General features: G+C 33.9%; 1 protein-coding gene across 2 annotated transcripts in view; it reads left to right on the forward strand.

Moving 5' to 3' along the window:
* Positions 1 to 21489, forward strand: part of Gbe1 (1,4-alpha-glucan branching enzyme 1) — a 210950-nt gene that overhangs the window by 27378 nt on the left and 162083 nt on the right. For both annotated transcript variants that reach the window (XM_090347887.1, XM_090347879.1), the window contains exon 2: positions 6851 to 7020. In XM_090347887.1, the coding sequence (XP_090204013.1) occupies positions 6851 to 7020 (170 nt within the window). The remainder of the gene's footprint in view (positions 1 to 6850; positions 7021 to 21489) is intronic.

Here is a 21489-nt window from a genome sequence, read left to right on the forward strand (position 1 = left end):
ATATCAGGAAGTGGCCCTGTGACTGAAGTGATAGAGTGCTAGCCATGAGCAAAAAGAAGCTCAGTTCTTGGGTTCAAGTACCAGGCCTGGCAAAAAAATAAAAACAAAACAAAACAAAAAACCCAAACCAAAACAAACAAAAACAACAACAAAAAACCTCATGAAAACAAAGCTGAGAAGAAATTATCGAAATGCTTTATGAACTTAGTTATGAAATATTTTATTGTGTTTCATCTTAATTTTCTGCTGATGTATTTTTGATGATGTATCTCATTGTTCTGGTGGATACTTTTTCTTTAAAAGTTCAGTGTACTCAAACTATAATTTATGAATAATTTAAATGTAGCATAGGAAGTAGAGTAAGTTGGAAAAGTATAAACTGTAAACCATATGGACGATGCTTTAGAACAGACTTGTATTTACTTTCTCTCATATTGTGGCCCTGGGTAGAACTGTTTGACTGACTTTCTTCCCATGAAAGTAATATCAGTGCTCCTCTTCCACACTGATAATTGTTGTGAAGATGTTGCTAATAAATTGACATGTGTCTTTTCCCAGAAGAATGCTTAGGAAACATTATTTCACATGACTAAATTTATAAATCATTCTTACACAGTAGTCTACATATTTTCTGGTATGTACAGATGTGTAAAAATGACTTTACAATTGGAGTGTCTTTTTTTTTATCTCTTCATTGGAGAAATTTACTACTCTGTAAACTGAAGAAGTTTAGAATGTGGTGAGACCAAAACAGTATAGTCTTAGGAAAGAATTATAAAGATGTAATAACCAATGCCTCATCATATACATATACATATATACATATATAGCTCATATATCATATATATCATGATATGCATGCATATATGATATATCATATACATACTGAACTGAACTCCAAAGAGATGAAAACAAAGGACTCTTCTCTTAATTTGATTTTTCTTTGGCTGATGATTCTGTATTTGTTTCCTCATATACAGTATATTCCTGTGCATATCTGTGGGAGGGTTGAAGGAGGGCACAGAATTGGAGGAAAAAGGGTGACAAAGAGTAGCAGTGGAACATGCTGGACACTGATAAAAGTGAAGTATACAACTTGTGCACGGAAATGGGAGGGAGGGAGTGGGAGAATGAGAGAACAGATGATACTGTGTGAACGGAAAAGTACTTATTACCAGATGTATGTAAATGTATCCCCTGCATATTCCACTTCAATAGTACAATAAAATACATTAATAAAATTAAGAAATTAAAATAAATTCTGCAGTGAATAAAAATAAAAGTTAAATCTTTATCACAGCTTTTAATTTGATGATTTGTTGTTTGTTTAATGAAAGAAGAACTGGTACCTTTAGTTGTGGGTGTTTATTGCCCCAAAAGTCCTTGGTCTAGTATTAGATCTAGGGTTTGCACTTTAAGCTTCCTGTCTCTGCTTTTTGCTCCCAATGTTGGGTTTTGGGCAGTGTTTGAATAACAGTGCCATTCTTATCAAAGGATGAAAAAGATGAAATATCAATATGTATAAACTATTCATTATGATAATTCAGGTCTGTACCTGTAACACTGACTTGAAAGTTTGGCATTGCTTTTCTGCAAAGCACTTGACCATACATTAGTGAATCAGTTATACTGATTATGTGCTACCTAACAGAAGACTTGGAGCTTTTGACTGTAGCCCATAGTTGTAGCCTTTTCTATGACATTAAAAAAAGGCTTTAATACAGAAGCACACGTTGCTCTTTGAGCCAAGATGGTTGAAACATTAAGTCTGAATTCTTCTTAGAAATCAGTAGACTTAAGAGTATGTTAGCTCATGTTTCATATTACACAAGAGAAAATAAACTGAAAGGTCAGTTGAACGGTTACAGCGGTGCCCTTTTCCAAGGCAATCAGCGGAGCATGTAGCAAAGACGTGAACAGGAGCGTGACTGGAAAGAGAGCCATGGTAAAGAGGCTGACAGCTTCCAGTGCTGGGGACAATGCTTGACACTTCCAGGACTGACCAGATGGGCTGTCGCTCAGGGCTCACCTTCAGTAACTCTGATTTATTGCATTCAGATGAGTTTTTTTTTTCCTAGTTAGGCAGTCAGGTTTCATTTTGCCAGAAGACCCTAGAAATTTTAATATTGTCAATTAATCTTACATTGGTAAACTGTAAGGGCAATAGATTAATAATATGCTTGTAACCATGACACAAGGCATGGTGATAAAAATTAATTTCTCACTACGTTTTATTAAGTTAGTATAATTAATTAACCTGTTAAGAAATCCAAGTATGTTTATATTCATGACTATATACTAGGTTCTTTAACTTATGTTCATAGTATTTGTAGTATTCTAACTGTAGAAATCTAGGGAGAGGTGGTAAAAGAAATACTGGCTCACATAAGGCTTTCTTAGTGATATTACTAAATGGATATTACTAAAATTGACTATTTTATTAGCTGAATTCATTTAATTAAAATAAAGTTTTAGGTATAGAGGTTTTTATTTTCCTTGACCTCATCTTATACAGGGCTCACTACTAGAGTCATGAAGTAATTTTTAACAAACAACATATTTTCTCCCCTCAAAACATTTGAAGGATTTCCATAGAAATATGTATATATGTATTTAAAATTGATACATTATTTATTAGATGTAACTTCACTGTGAACAAACTTAACAATTACCATGTGTATTAAAATCTCACCATGACTTATAAAAAAGCAAATTTGGAAAATTAAAGCATACTAATATGTGGTCATTTCTATGTGAAGAATGTTAACCAAGCTTCATTAAGTACTTCTGGCTACTGTTGGCTCCTACCTTGAGTTCAAGGTTCCCTGTAACTGTCAGAGAAGAAAAGCAAGAGAATGCGAAGTGACTTGTTCAAGGTCACCTGCCCTGAGTCACAGCACTAGAATTTGAATTTACACTGTTGATTTCTTGAGACTAAATTATTATCATTTAACAACATTGATATCCTTACTTACTTCATAGCTTTAGTCACAAAAAACAACTTTAAGAGGAAAGAAGACTGTTAATTCAAGATTTCATTTAAGTATAGCTTTCTAAATCAGTCATGATAAAATTTTATTACTTTCTTGACCTTAGATAAGTTAGGCTTCTATTTGTGCCTGTAGTTTTTTCTTTGTTGTAAAAAGGTTTAATATATGTAGAGATAAAAATCTAATAATATACATCACATTATCTCAAATGCTAATTCTTATGCTAACTCTGTTTTATGTTCTTGGTTAACAAAAATTTGACCTAGTTTTTAAGCATCCTATAAATTCATAGCAAAACATTAAGAGAGATGACTTAGCAGGAGAAGGCACCAGTATGCTGAGCTTGCTGTATCCTCGGGCATTTTCTTTTTTGAACCACAGTGATTTCAAAGTGGAATATGTATTCCTCTATCAGAAGCTACAGGGCTGACCTTGAGGGAAATCAAGATACTTAGCTAAAGTAATAGAATGCTATAATCCTGTTTCCATTGAAATTTTTACCAAATGGAGCATTTGAAAACATCTTAGAGACTCCTCAAGAATTATTTTTTAAACATAAATCTAAAAATGTGTTTTTAAGGCATGATACCTACATTGACAAAAAATAACACATTTACTTAACCTTCTCAAGTTTATGCCTTAAAAAATTCAGTAAATTTTTTTGTGCTTCTTTTGCCTTAATTCCTGATTGTTTTGGTTGAATATTTTTTATACTGTTTGGTCATTTTGATGCTTGGTATTACGTATGCCAGTTAGTGTGAATTATTTTCTATGTGCTAAGAAGTAGAAAGTGATATTAGCAACAGAATACAGTATAATTCTTGCAGGATTAACAGAGTTTGCAAATGATATTCTAATAAACCTGTAGATCTAGTTTTTTTGTTCAGATGAATACTTTCAATATTTTATGACAATTCCAATGTTTAAGAAATGCTTATAGAAAAATGTAGCATCCCTTCATCTTTTTCAATAATTACTGTGTACCAGTAGGTGAATAGTGTCTTTTCAGCTTTTTTTAGTGGTGAATTGGAGATAAAGAGTCTGTCTCAGACTTTCCTGCCAGGCCTGGCTTTGAACAAAGATCCTTAGATCTCAGCCTCCTGAGTAGCTCTAATTTTCATGTGTGACCTAGAGGTTCCCAGCTTTTTTTTAAAATATGTCTGTGAAAATATTTTTTATCTTTATCTTAATTGAACAGCTTTTACAGATATATTATGAGCATATTTTCCAAGCTTCTCTTGAAACATAGTATAGATGACTCAATTTTTTTCATATATTTTTTATTGTAATTAATAGAAGGGTTACATGGTATTTGCCAGATAGAAGGTGCATTAATTTACATACATTGATACCCTTTTAAATGTCTTGGTCCCCATTTCCCCCCCCCTACCACTCATCTTGTTTTCCCCCTTCCCTATCCAATTTCAAATAACCAAATATAAATATATCAGATAACAAAGTGAGATACTGTAACAATATAAGATAACCAAGGGACAGCAAAAGAGATGAGAAATAACATAGTACATTAAGGACAATAAGGACAACAATCATTCATTATATGGCTTTTGTTTCTATATCCTAGAGGTCTTTTCATTTAGCATCCTACTATATTGCCTTTTGTATCAAGGTTTTGCTCTATTGCAAATCTCTGCTAGTCAAGCCCAAGGTTTCTACTGATTATGACAAATGAGGGAAACTATTGAGTCGATGTTCCTTTGAGCCTGGCTTATTTCACTTAATATGATCTTTTCTAAGTCTTTCCATTTCCTAACAAATGGGGGGATGTCATTCATTCTGACAGGAGCATAGAATTCCATTGTGTGTAAATACCACAACTTGTTGATCCACTCATCAACTGAGGGACATCTAGGTTGGTTCCATATCTTTGCTATGGTAAATAGTGCTGCAATGAACATTGTTGTGCTAGTGGATTTAGTGTGTCCTTGTTTCTGGATGATTGGGTAAATGCCAAGGAGTGGAATTGCTGGGTCATAGGGGAGCTCTATGTTTAGTCTTTTGAGGAACTGCCATACTGCTTTCCATAGTGGTTGAACGAGTTTGCACTCCCACCAACAGTGTAGTAGTGATCCTTCCTGGGCTTGAGCTCAGGGCCTGACCACTGTTGTTGGACTTTCCCAAGGCTAGAGTTTTACCACTTGAACTTCAGCACCACTTCCAGCTTTTTTCTATGCATGTGGTACCGAGGAATCGTACCTGGGTCTTCGTGCATGCTAGGCAAGCACTCTTCCAAACTCCCGGCTCCTATACTTTATATCTTTTATATTCATTTTATTTAGTTTTAATTAATTTTAGCTTTATTTCTGAGTCATCAGCTTTCATTTTGAGATATCAGTTAGATTGTCTTCAATATATTCATTTGCTTTGTATTTTCCTTCTAATTTAATTCCCAGTTATTTGTTCCTTTTAACAACATGGTTTGCTATTTGTGCCTACTGTGATCCAACCATTACTTCTAGTAATATGAAATTCTGCGTCTATTTTCTTATTCTGTTATTTTATAATGTATTTTCTTAGCTCTTATTTTACTGAATTCATGTTTAAATGATGTATGAAGTAATTGTAAAAAGGTTCTTTGCATGGTCAAGTAATGTAGATGGTTTAGTTATCAACTTCTCAGATTGTATGTGTTTCCTGTATACTCCATTTAGATCCATACATTTTCTGAGGGTTTCATTGTTACTGTCACTCAGGATTTGATGGAGTGTTACCTCGAAGTCCCATTCATTGTACAATTCTGTCACTTTCACTTGTGATGATCACCTGCCATAGCGATCTGCTTCTTTTTCCTTAATTTCAGAGAGAAATGTGTGCATGTGCGTGTGCGTGTGTATGTGTGTGTGTGTGTGTGTGTGTGTGTGTGTGTGTGTGTGTGTACATATACCGAACCTGAATGTTGGCAGCAGTCATGTGCTTTTCTTCATTCTACTTGGGGTTCTTCAGTTCCCTTTTAAGGCCATTTTTACAAGTTGACCTGATGCGTGTTCTTGCCATGCTTGTCTGCTTTCAGGCAAGGCTAAGCAAATGCAGCCTACAAACCATAGCTGGCTCTTTTCTCCCTTCCCTTCCCTTCTTTTTCTTTTTTTCCTTTTTCTTTCTAATACAGGATTATTGGAACTCAATTATGCCCACTCACTAGCATATTGTCTGTGACCCTCTTCATGCTTCAGAGACATGGTTGACCACCTGTGAAAGAGACCATATGTCTGGTGATGCTTGTAATATTTAGGGAAAAATCTATGACATGTTGCTGGAGATAGTTTTATTTTTCTTGCTGGATTTTTGACAATTTGTCTTCATTTCTTTAGAATCTGGAAGAGATGTAGGTGTGCTTTTCATTATACACTTGGTATGGAAACTACAATTGTGTTGGCTTTTAAACAGTTCGTTACTAACATAGCCATCATATTCTTACACTAATAGGCTTGAGATGATAAAGGTGTTTGTTAGATTACTATGGGTTTTTTTTGTTGTTGTTTTGTTTTCTTTTTGCCAGTCCTGGGCTTGAGCTCAGGGCATGAACCCTGTCCTTGGACTTTCTCAAGGCTAGAGCTCTACCACTTGAGTCTCAGCACCACTTCCGGCTTTTTTCTATGTATGTCGTACTGAGGAATTGAATCCGGGTCTTTGTGCATGCTAGGCAAGCACTCTACCACTAGGCCAAACTCCTGGCCCCTACTATGGTTTATTTTATAGAAGTTTTTTTTTTGTGTCCTAGTAGGGCATGTACATGAATAAATAAAATTATTTACATTGCACTTCTTCAATGTTTTCTTTTCTGAAATATTAATACATCATTTGGGGAGTTCAATTTAATTTTCTAATGTACTGTTTTTTTGCAGGTATAACAAGTTTCATGAGATTTTGAACAACATTACAGAGAATGAAGGTGGAATTGATAAGTTCTCCAGAGGCTATGAAACCTTTGGCATCCACAGATGCTCTGATGGTGGCTTGTACTGCAAAGAATGGGCCCCAGGAGCAGAAGCAGTATTTCTTACTGGAGATTTCAGTGAGTATAAAGAAAGAATCAAAGCTATTCATATTTTTCTCTTCTACACTTACTGTATTTTATCTATCTTATTATATCATGATTAATGATTGAAGTAACTTGACATTTCAAGTAGTTCCATACATTTTATTTACTAATGTTTAAAATCAGGCCTTATGCATGCTTGGTTGATTATCATTTGAGAGCCACATCTACAAGCCTTCTTTGTACTGGTTGTTTCAAAGATAAGGCTTTTGGGAATTCTTTTTAGCTAGCATTGGTTTCAAATAGCAATCCCTGGAATTTGAGCCTCCTGGGTAGCTAGGATTATAGGGATGAGCTAATTGTGCTTGTTCAAAAATTATTTATACTTATGTAATAGAGCTGTTTCTACTATGATGTGATCCCTGTGTTCCTGAAAAAAACCCCACATTGTTTTCTGTATCTAAATGAAAAATAACCACGTATGAATAAAGTCATGAAGACTACTGTAAATGTATTCACATTGATTGGTTGACAAATCCTGATGAAACAAAGAGCAATATAAGTGAATATTGTAGTGGAGCTAAACCTCCACTAGCATGAGCATCTCACTGGCTGGCATCTGAGAGTTTTTAAGGATTCTGTACAGTCTTATACCCATTTCTGGGACTTTGATAAAAGTAGATACTTGGCTAGAGGGTAACCTTGGTAACTTCCTTTTCTTTCCTTTTTCTGTGATGTGACCTGATCTGTCTCCTGAGCAACCCCATCAGCTCCCAGTTCCACTGGCATGTGATAAGACTCTCAGCAGCAGAGTCAAGCTTCCTTGCTTAATGTCTGGTAGGAGAAAGGACCCATATAACTATCTATAATACAACATGCAGTTTTCATTTTAGAAGGCTATTTATTTTAGAATAGCTACAGTCTGACAGTGGAGGGAGTTTATGATGACAGGGAAGTAACTGAATAAAACAGAAAGTGATAGAATACTCTTGAAAAGAAAAACAAATGCCAGTCTATAGACGGACATAATATTTAATATAGTATTATTTTCACTTATTACCAGATTCCTAAGTTTGCATATTGTATTATTGGATTTTTATAACAAGCTGGAAGTAGCAAAATTATAGTAAGAGAAAATAGATCATGGCTGCCAGGCCTTAAAGTAGGTGAGGCTGGTTAAAAAGAAGCATGAAGAAACTGTTGGAGGTGATGTTAAGGTTTCCAGTCCTGATGATGATAATGGTAGTTTTCTAATTCAATCAACATAAATAGAATCATGCTCTAAGACTGAATTGTACTGGGAATACAACCAGTGTCACAATTTAACCAATATTGACAAATAATTAATATATGATTATATATCACACACAAATGTGCATGTGTGTGTGTGTGTGTGTGTGTGTGTGTGTGTGTATTGTCTAAGGCAGTAATGTCCAGTAGAAATAAAGTATAAGGTAAAAGTGTAGTAGTGATATTAAGAAAGTAAAATGGAATAGTAGAATATATTTACATATCTTATTTAACCCCAGATACAAAAACATTATCATAATTAACATAATTAACAAACTTAATTAACATAATTAATGAAGTATTTTCTTTTTGTTGTTGTTGTTGTGTTTTCGTTATCTGGTTTGTGGAAGTCTTATTGAAAATGCTGAATTTGGGCCAGAAGTGTGGCCTAGTGGTAGAGTATTTGTCTGGCCTGGGTTTGAATTCTTGGTACCACATACACAGAAAAAGCTGTCAGTGGTATTGTGATAGCCTTGAGTAAGGTCAAAGACAGTGCCCAGACCTAAGTTCAAGCCCTAGGACTAGCAAAAAGGAAAGAAAATGCTCAATTTTTATGGGGAATACCTGACACATATTTGAGTTTAAAAGTAGACTCTTGTAACCACAGTTTTTCACAATTAAAATTTCTCTGATAAGTTACTTAAATCATAGTTTTAAATTTCATGTTGCTTATTAAACAGTTGCATTGTTTCTCATTTTAGTGCTCAAAAGTCACAGGTAGCTACATGCTTCTTTATTGGAAAGTAAAGATTTAAAAAATGTTTTTCATACACTCACAAAGAAAAAATAAGGCAAGATGTTTGTGTTTCAGGAAAGTCACTGGAAAACTTTAGGGAAAAATTTACGAATGTCTTGAGACCTGGAATTTTTGATTTGCATTGTCTGTTGATAATTAGGAAAGTTATTTTGAGGATAATAGGGTTCTAACTTAAATTATTATTGTTACTATTAAGTTTTCATACACAAAACATGGTTGTTTCTGATTTTTTTCTAAGTGGCTGCCTTGTCATTGTTTTTTTAACTACCAGACTGTTTAAAGTCAGCCTATAATAAAAAGTTCTTTGCCATTTTATTCTTTCTTTTAATTTCTATTCATTGGACTGTATTATACAGATTTAATGCATTTCCCATTAAAATGTTAATGTCATTTTTCATAGGAATAGATAAATCAATCCTAAAATTTATTTAGAAGCATGAAGTCCACATTAGCCAAAGTTATTTTGAACAGTCACATTTGAGTTACCAGATTGCCTAACTTTAAGCTGTATTGCTGAGCCACAATAGCAAAACCAGCATGTTAGTGGAGCAAAACAGACCTTGAGACCAGTGGAACAAAATACATGACAACAGAAATAAACCATACATCTGTAGCCACCTGATTCTCTGCAAATATTTCAAGGAGGTATTTGGGAGAAGATATAGCAAATTTTCACAAATAGTACTGGGGGAAAGCTGGTTACCTGGAGAAGATTTAAAGTAGATTCTTATCTCTCACTTTGTATAAAAATCAATTCACAGTGGATAAAAGGCTTTAATGTCAGCCTGAAACTTTGAAAGTACTAAAGAAAATCCTTTACTGCAACAACTTTCTTCAGAAGCTCATAAAATAAAAGTGAAAATTGACAAATGGGATTGAATCAAATTACAAGACTTTTGGCATAGAAAAGGAAAGAGTCTTCAGAATGAGAAAAATTTTTTGAAGTGTCTGAATAGTAGGTTAATATCCAGAATGTATAATACAAAGAGGATGTACATATATACCATAAATGTATAAATTGAATAGGCTTATATATAAATTTATAGGCCTATATATATATAGAATATGCATATATAATATACAATACATAATATCTACGTATATAATACGATATATTTTATATTTTTGCCAACTTAACTGGCAATATTTTTATTTACAAATACTTGGAACATCAAATATAAATAGCTGCCTTTAAAGGAAAAATAATCTGCCTGGTACAAGTGGCTCATGTTTGTAATCCTAACTACTTGGTAGGCCAAGATCTGAGGATCATGGTTTGAACTAGCCCTGGAAGGAATGTCCATGAAACTTTTATCTTCAATTAATCATAGGAAAAGCCATGGAGCTGTGGCTTACATGGTAGGTAGAGTGAGCAAAAGGAGCTCAAAGGTAGTGCCCAGGCTAGAGTTTAAGTTCTAGGAGCTAGAGAAAAAAAATCATAAATTATTTAAAGTTGAAAAAGATCTAGATTTTGTAAATACATTTGAACTTTCTCAGTATATCTCTTTATTTGGCTTGGTGAGGATAAAGGTGATGATATTTACTTTGTGTATCTAATTAAGTTACTCTGAGTACTAACTCATTTGTGAATGTGAAAAATTATATGCCTTATTCAGTGCTGTATCAATGTTAATGGGCAAGTTGGCAGAATAGTGAAAATTGGCAAAATGCTTTTTTTTCTTATTAAGAATAACTATTCCTTATATTTCTAGCTACGTGGAGGAAGAGATTGGGAAAATAACTTCAGGGCTAGTTATGATAAATTGTTAATGAGACCCTCCCCTTAGCTCACATACATCTGTAATCTCAGCATATGTGTGTACTCATATATGTATGTATGTATATACATACACCTGTACATATATGTTAGCAGCCACTGCAGTGTCCAAACAGATAATGTGCATGCAACAACATTCCTTAGAATTGGAATCTTAGAACCCAGAAAGTCTTTATTCGAAGACTAGAAACTACACTTCAAGTCTGAGATGAATTTCTACAACTTTGGATCAAGTACAGTACTAGAAAAATTCATTTTTCAAAAAGTTAATGTGATTTAAAATATACTGTAAGTTTTGGTACTAAGTCATGTTTATTTCAGCCTGCTAGGATAATTGAAAAGACCTAGCTTCTTTCCAATATCTAGATGATAATAAGAATGAAAGGCAGTAAGTTACATATGTCAATATAAAATAAATTGGGTTCCTATTTGCTTAAATGAAAACATTTTATTTAAAATCACTAAGTGTAGAAGCTACGCACTTTTCAAATAGCCCAAATGTCTATCATGGATAGACTGAACTAAACTGCACATAGACATACATATTCAGGATTTTTAATTCTACAGAAAAAGGAACCACTGATATTTTTTGCCAAGTGGAATGACACTGAAAGAAACTTTACCTCTGTTTTCTGGACCAAATTCATGCATTACTTTTTCCTTTCCTCAATTTACTAAATAAAAAAGAAGTGCTATTGAACCTTTGCTTCATAATCTCGTGTTCTGAAAGAGTGCCACTGAAAGTGTCCTCTGAGGGTTTTATGTTGTGGTTTTAGACACTGGAATCAGCTTATAAGACATTGTTAGAAGTTGTGAAAGTGAGGTAGAGTGGTTTTTTTTTTTTTGTTTTAGTTTCTGGGTCTAATAGTGGTAATGGTTTGTCACTAATAAGTTTTTTGTGTGTATTGGTCTTGATCAAATTTGAAATTCTAAAGAAAACATTTTTAGTATTATAGGTAGATTGAAAAACACTGCTCTGAAAATGAGATACTATACTAATTAGCATAAACCAATATAATTGGGAAAATGTAGATCTGAAATCAGCTGTTACTGCATTCTGTTTGTTTTCTACAGTGGTGTGGTCAGTTTTCATTGTAGTGTGGCTCTCACCACGCTGGTATAATCAGCTCCAGCTATTTTAGCAAGTTATGACAATAATGACTTCTTTTTTGTATATGTTAGCAGTGACTCTTTCCCATGTATCAGATTCTTGGTGAATTCCAAGATAATTTAGAAGCTTCCATCTGATCTTCCAAAAAAGAAAAAGAACAGTGGAAGAATTCTGGGATGGTTATATAAACATTAGATGAGAATGTGATTTGTATCCCCTCCCATTTCTTTTACCAAATAATACAGACCAGCCTTATGTCAGTGAGGCAGGGGCTAAGAATACTGTTTATAAAAGTTCCTGACAAATCGCCACTAAAATCTCTAACTGTGCCATTATAGATCTTGACAATAGCCTAAATTTGCCTCACTCCTGAGATCCTTGAATGTGGATTCTTTTTCCTATTTTTTTCTGAAGTTGAATATTATATAGTGATGAACTATATAAATGGCATGAAAAGTTATTGGATATTAGGACAATTTCAAAGAAGATAACTTTGAAGAAATAGTTTGAATTAAACATTCATAGGGAGTTAAGAGATATGAATTTAACTGAATGGTAAATATATCTGCTAAGCTTTCATACCATTTTAATTCAAAGGAAATATATTGTCTTCTAGGTAATGCTTTTTATGAACAAGATGATTCAAAAATCTTAGGAAGGATCTGACTCAAAGATATGGTTTTAGTCTTACATCAGAAGATGATCAAGTGTCTATTTTAATTGAAACAATGTTTATTGCTGTGTCCATCTGAATTACATGTATGTATATTTTCACATTCTCTTTTTAAGTAATATTTTCAATACATGTTCCATTTTCAGGCGCTGGATCAGAGAGTTTTGTTGTAATGCCTAATAGGATTATGTTTATAGAGAAACATCTTAAAATCCTGGGGATTTTATGAGATTGTGGTTAGAAACCGAAATGCTGGAAGGTAGATTTGGAACTACATAAGCAGAAATTTTCTAGTTTCATATTACTGTTTACAAATACCCTGCTAAAATATTTTGCTGGGTAGCTAATAAAGTATTTTCTTTTAGGTTTCAGTTTTGATATTTAACTTGTATTTATATAATTTGGTATTAACTTGTATATATAATTATTTTGATTGAATTTTTTAGCACTTCTCTTTTGAAATTATTATCATTTTTTCACATTAAAAAGGACCATGCAGTTCAGCATTTAATTGTACAAAGTTATATTGTGTATATTTCATATCAACTTAAATGTTTTCTAAATGGAGGTGATGTGCCATTCTTTAATTGTCACATCTAGCCAAGAATGTGGTTCCTTATAAATAATGTAGATGATTAGTTTCTATGTCTTAATCACAATGCAACTTTTCATTTTAAGATCAAATTGCAGACTCAAAGGAACATAGGCTCAATGGTTTCCTTCATTTGCCATAATAAGTAGAAATCTTGGGCTTTCCTAGCAGAGATTTATAATAGAACAAAACCTAGATACATAAGGCCATATAGAATGATGCTAAATGAAAGGTCCTCCAGGATATAGAAACAAAGGCATATAATGAGTGATTGTTGTCCTTAATGTACTATGTTATCTCTCATCTCTTTTGCTGTCCTTGGTTAGCTCATATTGTTACAGTATTTCACCGGTTTATCTGATATATTGTATATATTTATATTTGGTTATTTGAAGTGGGATAGGGAAGGGAGGAAAACAAGATGAGGGGTGGGAGTGAGGGGAGGAAAATGGGGACCAAGATATAAGAAAGTGTATCAATGTATGTGTAGTAATGCACCTTATATCTAGTGACTATAATGTAACCCTTCTATTAATTACAATAAAAATATATGAAAAAAGATTAAATTGCATTATGTAAGGAGCTATCTCGATGGATTGTTTAGGAAATGCCAAATTAATTTGTTGCTATTTTTTCCCCAAGGCCACAGGTAGCATAACTGAATACCATTTTGCATTATAAAGTGGTTGTTGAAATGTGGCAAATCTGTTGATGGTTAAAACAATTTTTGTTGTTCTCATCCAGGTAGCTCCCCTGATCATATAAGTTAGAATAACTGTTGACTGGTTTTTCTTGCAGCAGCAAGGCATGACTTCATCTTTCATCTTATCCCACTTTCTTCATCTCTTTCTTTGTACATTCAAGAATTCTTTATACTTCCAGTTCATATCCAATCATCTTGTTCTTAGAAAATTTTAAAGGTACTTTAAATTTTATTGTGGTTTGATAGTTACTCATGTGAAACTATGACTGTTTTATGTTAATTTAAGCTGCCAGAATCCCTCCTCTAATGATGGATTCATGACAACCAAAAATACTCAAGCTGTTTCTTTTTCTTTTTCTTTTTTTAATTTTATTTTTTTATTGTCAAGGTAATGTATAGAGGGGTTACAGTTCTCCAGATAGTAGGTGCATTACTTCTTATACATTGATAGCCCTTTTCATGTTTTTATCCCCATATGCCTCCTCCCACACCCAATCATCTTGTGACCCTTGCTTGTCCCTTTCCTATTTCAGATAAACAAGTAAATATATACAATATACCAGGTAACAAAGTCAGATACAGTAACAATATGAGATTAATCAAAGGGCAACGAAGGAGAAGAGAAATAACATTGTACATTAAGAACAACAATCATACAAGATAAAGCTCTTGTTTCCATATCCTAGAGATCCTTACATTTAGCATCATCCTGTATGGCCTTATGTCTCTAGGTTTTGCACTATTGTAATACTAATTATTCACAATGAGGGAAACCATTGAGCCTATGTTCCTTTGTATATGGCTTACTTCACTTAATATGATTTTTTTTCTAAATGTTTAAGTCAGTAGCAAAAGCACCTTAAAGATGTTATTCAAAAAGTACAAACCTGAGAATACTTCCATATTCTTTCAGAAAGAATAAATATCCTTTAACATTGATGCAGTTGTGTAAGAAATCTCCACCCAACAGCCATAGAAAGAGACATAAATGAGGTTTTAGAAGTGGAGGTATGACTCAAGGAGTGCCAGGCTCCAGTCAAGTAAGAGTCTGAGGCCCTTGAGTTCACGCTAAAGTACCAGTACCCAGTACCAAAAAAAAAAAAAAAAAAAAAAAAATAGAGGTTTTGAGTCAAACTTGAATGTTTGAAATATACTCCCATTTTTTTGGTTTTCATTATATTTTTTAGCATATTTAATGCTGAGTTATAGCCATTCAGCATAATACTCCATTCATTTTTTTTTTTTTGCCAGTCCTGGGCTTGAGCTCAGGGCCTGAGCACTGTCCTTGGACTTTCTCAAGGCCAGAGCTCTACCACTTGAGCCTCAACACCACTTCTGGCTTTTTTTCTATATATGTGGTACCAAGGAATCGAACCTGGGTCTTCGTGCATGCTAGGCAAGCACTTTAACCACTAGACCAAACTCCCGGCCCTCCATTCATTTTTTATTTTGGTCAGTTTTGGGCCTTGAACTCAAGGTGTGAGTGATGGTCCCTGAGCTGTTTTGCCCAAGGCTAGTGCTTTACTACTTTTGCCAACCATAGCATCACTAATAGTTTTCTGGTAGATTATTCGAGATTAGAGTCTCAGAGACTTTCTTGCCTGGGTTGGCTCCAAACTGTGATTCTTCCTGAATAGCTAGGATTACAGGTGTGAGCCACGGGTGCCATTCTTAATAGCCAAAAGTTCTAGGTTTTTTTTTTCTCTGTCCCTTGACACCTTGATATTCACTAATTAACTTAATTATTCCCCGTCTTAATTTGGATGTCATTTGTGAGTAGGGTCTTGCTATGTGGTATAAACTGATGATTGAAAACCAAAACTCCTACTTTAGTCACCTGAGTGCTAGAATTTTAGGAGTATACCATCAGGTCTGGCACTCAATTCTGTACATTTCATATAATTAGTATCATATCACACATAATTTTGTGTCTTGTTTTTTCTATATAGCATCATTTTTTGAGAGTTATTCATTTTGTGTCATGTGGAAATACATTACTTCATTCCTTATACATTGGTTATTTCTGCTATCTACTATAAAATTTTTGTGCAGGTTTTTGTATAAATACATGTTTTTATTTCTTTTTGATTGCATAGGTTACTGTTCTTGCAAAATTTAAATAGGTATGCTAGATAATTTATTTGAACAACATGCCATTTTCTTCCCTTAGAAATAAAAGAATAATATTATTAACCTTCCACCTGTCTATTCTGCACAGCTCTTCAGTTTTAAACTTTTGTCTCTGCATCTGTTGAGTTGGTTTAGTGGGAGGATTGAGAATCCACTGGAATTGGGTGGTAGACTGTGGTAGAAGAGAGGAACCAGGTAATTGCCTCCCTGGCCTAACCTACTTTGATGTAAGGCCATATATCTTGGCCACTGAAATAAATGCCCTGTAATTCTGAATTTTTCTCTCTCTGAGCCAGTGTCTATATCTTAAAACAACTACAAGGCAAAGGGTTTTCAAGTAAACAAAGCATAACTAAGGACAACAATGTTTCAAGTAATTTATCTCTCGCCAAAATTGAATCAGAGGCCACAATTATGTTAAGAAGACTTATACAATATCTTGTTTCCTGAGCAAGTTTCAGAAACTTGGAGGAGCTTAAGGGTTCTATCTAGCATGGAAAAATAGTACTGACCAGCTCAATATTCAGGTTTCACTTAATGGATTAAAGGAACATGGATCTCCATAGTCATCCACAGTGTATTTTTTTGTAAGTGAATCCCACCTTCTTGCAATAGTTAATTTATGTATTGTATATATTTCTATTCAACGTAAGAACTTACTCAAGTGTATTGATTCCTTTCTTCTCTATTCTTTATCCCTTTTCTCTTCTCCCTCCTAACCTTACTTTCTTCCTTTCTATCTCTTCCATTCTCTCTTAAATTTTACCTATCCAACTTTCCTTCTTCCTTTCTTTTCTCCTTTCCTCCTTCATTCCTTTTCCTAAAAGGTCATATTTCTTTGCTCTTTTTAATTATGGAGCTTCTTTTTTATTGTAATTAATAAAAGGGTTACATGGTATTTGCCAGATAGAAGGTGCATTAATTCACATATATTGATACCCTTTCACATGTCTTAGTCCCCATTACCCTGCCCTCCACCCCCCACCCCCATCTTGGTTTTCCCCCCTTCCCTATCCAATTTCAAATAAGCAAATACAAATAAATCCAATATATCAGGTAACAAAGTGAGATACTGTAACAATATGAGATAACCAAGGGACAGCAAAAGAGATGAGAGATAACAAAGTACATTAAGGACAACAATCATTCATTATATGGCTTTTGTTTCAATATCCTGGAGGTCTTTTCAATTAGCTTCATACTATATGTCCTTATGTATCAAAGTTTTGCTCTATTGCAGATCTCTGTTGGTAGAGCCCAAGGTTTCTACTGATTATGACAAATGAGGCTAATTTCCTTTGAGTCTGGCTTACTTCGCTTAATATGATTTTTTTCTAAGACTTTCCATTTCCTAACAAATGGGTCGATGTCATTTTTTCTGGCAGCAGCATAGAATTCCATTGTGTACAAATACCACAACTTGTTGATCCACTCATCAACTGAGGGAGCTTCTTATGGAGAATTTCAGTTTTGCAAAAGAGGTTTTAAAGTTAAAAATTGGGTTTGTCTTAATTTATCACTGGCCTCTAAAATAGCAGTAAACAATAACGTGTGATTATGTAGACATCTAGATTTTGTCCATTAGAATGAAATTTCTTTCTTTCTCCTATAGTTACCGAATATAATATTAATGTACTTACTTTGTTAAAATTCTATCCCTAAAATTATACAGTTAGCATCTGATTCACAAAACATTGTGGATTGTACATATATGTGTGTACACACACACATATATATAGAGAGAGATTTTAGAGAGAGAAAGAAAAAGATATATATATATATACATATGATTTGTTTACAGAATTGGTATAATTCTTAAAAGTTAGCAGAGCATGAAAAATGTACAATTTAAATTAAGTAGTTCTGCTTTCTCCTTCTCTGCATTCCCACCTTTAGGTTAGTTGCTAATAATTACTTGTCTGACACTGTGGTTAAGTCTTAGAACTCAGACAGTGTAAAAGAAGGGAAATTTACTCCATCTCTTGCAGGGGAAATGGATGACGTCCTAACAAACATCATCTAATACTGAAGTTACAATGAGAATATGTTATTTTAAATGCTTTTAGCCATTTCTATGTGACTTTTGGGGAAAAATAATACTTAAATTGTTTTGTTTAGAGATTTTAGGAAATAACTGTGAAAGTTTTCCTAAGGCTAAAAGCCAAAATAAATGCTTATAAGCAACATTTCTTTAGATTGTTGTTCCTGAAGATTTTTAATGTTTGTTATTTTGTTGCTGTATCGTATCTTTGTTTTTCAGACAAAAGTGTTGATGTGAAATGTTTGTAGTATCTGGAGAGTATAATTGATTTTGATAATACATGAGGCTTTTGTTGTTGTTCAGCTGAATTGAGCTGCGAAAAATTCTCATAGAATAGCTGTATTTAGATTTTAATGAAAACAGGGTAGAAGAAAAGGAAAGTGAATTTCCTCTTTAGTCTTTTAAATGAAAAAGTGCATCATCTGTATGATACCTCATGTTCATCACCAGTCATGGCAAAGCATTCACTCCCATGAGAGAGATAATGGATTCAGAGAGCTGAGAGGAATGGAAGATTGTCATTAAATGCAGATGGGTTTTAGTAATATTCTTATCATTAAAAAATTAGGTTGCAAAACCTTAAAGTTTGAAATTAAGTTGCCATAGATATACTTTAATTGAAAATAGATTGCTTTAACCTTTAAGTTCGAAATAGATTTTAAATCTTAAATTAAATTTATACTTGGATTGTATTTAAGTTATATTCAAAACTTGTCTTTAATAGTTCTTTCAAAAATTTATCCCTGAAAAGGTATCTTTTAATGGAAATATTACAGTGAACATAAAGAAGTTTTTGCAATAAGTTATTACTTATGATATTGAATGGTAAATGCATGGCTTACTTTGCTCCTTGTTGGGAAAGTAACCAAACACATCAAATCTAGCTAAGGAAAAAAGGAAACCTTAGTACCTCATTAACACAGATGCTTATATCTCCTAGTATTTTAACATTATCTACTTATGGGTTGATTTTGTTGTTGTTTTTATTCACGTGGAAAATGTGAATGGATTGTGTTTCATCTCAAAGTTAAAACACATGAAGATGAAATTATTATAGTAGAGAAGAAGACAAATAACACTATCTATTGTGGACGATCATTCAAACTGCAAAGTTATCTCTACTAATTTTAGTTTACATAGGGAACATTAGAATGCTAGATATATGATTTATTTTTCAATCCTAATCTGAGGCATTAAAAGAAACTACCCTTTCTTCATGTGTGTGTTTTCAGCTGGATGTCTATTCCTTTGTATTTGCATATAAGGCTCCCTTGTTCTGTGGAGATGGTGAATTTGAGGTTTCGTTTGAGTCATATCAATTCTTTCCACTGAAAACATATCAAAGAGTGGAGTTAGGTAATAGATACTAGTTGCTGACAATATGTGATCAGACTTATAAGTTCCTTTCAGCCATCTCATTATATTTCATATCTTCCTTTTTTTTTTTAATGTGTGTTATAGGGCTTGAACTCAGCCTGGACCTGTCCTTGAGCTCTTCAGCTCAAGGCTACCACCCTACCCCTGGGCCTGGGCATTGTTCCTGAGTTCTTCAGCTCAAGGATACCACCCTATCCATGAGCCAAGCCCCACTTCCTGTTTTCTAATTCAAGATAACAGTCTCAGGTCCTTTTGTGCCTTGGCTGGGCTTTGAACCTTGATCCTCAGATCTCAGCCTCCAGAGTAACTAAAACTACAGGGTTAAGCCAGCCATGGTGCCCGGCCCATACTTTCTTTTTTAATTTTTCTTTCTTTCTTTCTTTCTTTCTTTCTTTCTTTCTTTCTTTCTTTCTTTCTTTCCTTCCTTCCTTCCTTCCTTCCTTCCTTCCTTCTTTCTTTCTTTCTTTTTCTTTCTTTCCCTCCCTCCCTCCCTCCCTCCCTCCCTCTCTTCTTTCCCTTCCTTCCTTCCTTCCTTCCTTCCTTCCTTCCTTCCTTCCTTCCTTCCTTCCTTCCTTCCTTCCTTCCTTCTTTCCTTCCTTCCCTCCTTCTCTCCTTCTCCTTCTCCTCCTCCTTCTTCTTTTTTTTTTTTTTTTTTTGTAAAATTGAGGTTTATTGTTTACTAGTTACGTTCTCCTTTACCTGCACAATTGAGTAGTAAAATAATCAGAGGCTTCAACCAACTTGAGAGCTAAAACTCTTTTTTAATGACAGGACATGCTGACTAGCTCAAAAGTATCTCAGATTAATTGCACCTATTAAAACAAACTCTATCAAAAGCTAAGTCTATTCAACATGATTTTCATTTCATTTTGAAAGGAAAAGCAGCTATAGAAAATAGACTATATTTGTTCTCTATTTTCCTCATCTCCACAGGGAGAGGAATCATAAACTGAAATCTGCTGTAAATATACCATCATTACCCAGAAGGTAATTGCATCATTATAGAGTTGTTAATCTTTTCTCAATGAAAATCGAGATTCATTCACTCTCAGAGGCTTAGTAAGAAAGCGTGTTCACGTTAGGCATAAGAAAATTGAATTCATTGTCGCACAAAGATGGATTATCCTCATCTGGACTTTATTTTCTTCCCAACTTTCATCATCATCCCCGTGGGAAGAACTTTCTATGTATATTGTTGAATAACTAGGGAGATCAAATGAAATTTTGTCTGTGAGTTGTTTCGATATAGTGCCTAATATTTGTAGCTTACATGTTACTTCCTATATTCCATTCTGCTTTTATTTTCTGATTGTATCCAGAGTTTAAGTGGGTTATCTGAACATTTACATTCAGTAGAAGATTCCCTTTTGAAATAGTATTAAAGATGTAGAATTTTTTGTTTATCTGATTCAGCCCGTATTTTTCTGTGGAATAAATGAACTATATCTGCTTTCATTAGTTTTCCATAGCTGTAACAAAATAACTGCAAGAACATCTTAAGGATTGAAATTACTTTATTTTAGTTCATTATTCATATGTTTCTGTTCATTGTAGAGCTAAGGGCAGCTTACATCAGCCTGTAATCACTGAGAGAATTACTGTGCTCATGGGCTTCTTTCCACCCTGAACTCTTTGATGCAAGCCCTCGCTTATAGGGTGTCACCATCCATAATCAGTGAAGCTCTTCTGACTTTAATTCTTCCTTGAAACACTTAGAGCCGATATATCCTGAAGAATAGTTTACTAATCTTCTAAGCTCTTCTCAATCCAATGAAGTTGATAAGTGAGGATCCACTATCCTGCATCCATCCATTCTGAACTTGACACCTAAGCCCAACTCATGAATGTATAAATCCTATGCTCAACCTATACAAGATTCTTGTCCAGCTCATCAGGCAATAGATTTAGTCCCCAGAATTTCAGATTCCAAGTCCAAAGCTTCCTCTGAGTCTCAACTCTTAGCTATCAGTCAATTTAAAGTGATAAACAGGGTGTATATTTGCAATATACAGTGACATTGAATTTTATTTTCCTTTCTAAAGGAAAGCATAGAA

This window comes from Megascapheus bottae, chromosome 1 (assembly GCF_031878675.1).
Source record: "Megascapheus bottae isolate mThoBot1 chromosome 1, mThoBot2.hap1, whole genome shotgun sequence".
Classification (NCBI taxonomy): domain Eukaryota; kingdom Metazoa; phylum Chordata; class Mammalia; order Rodentia; family Geomyidae; genus Megascapheus; species Megascapheus bottae.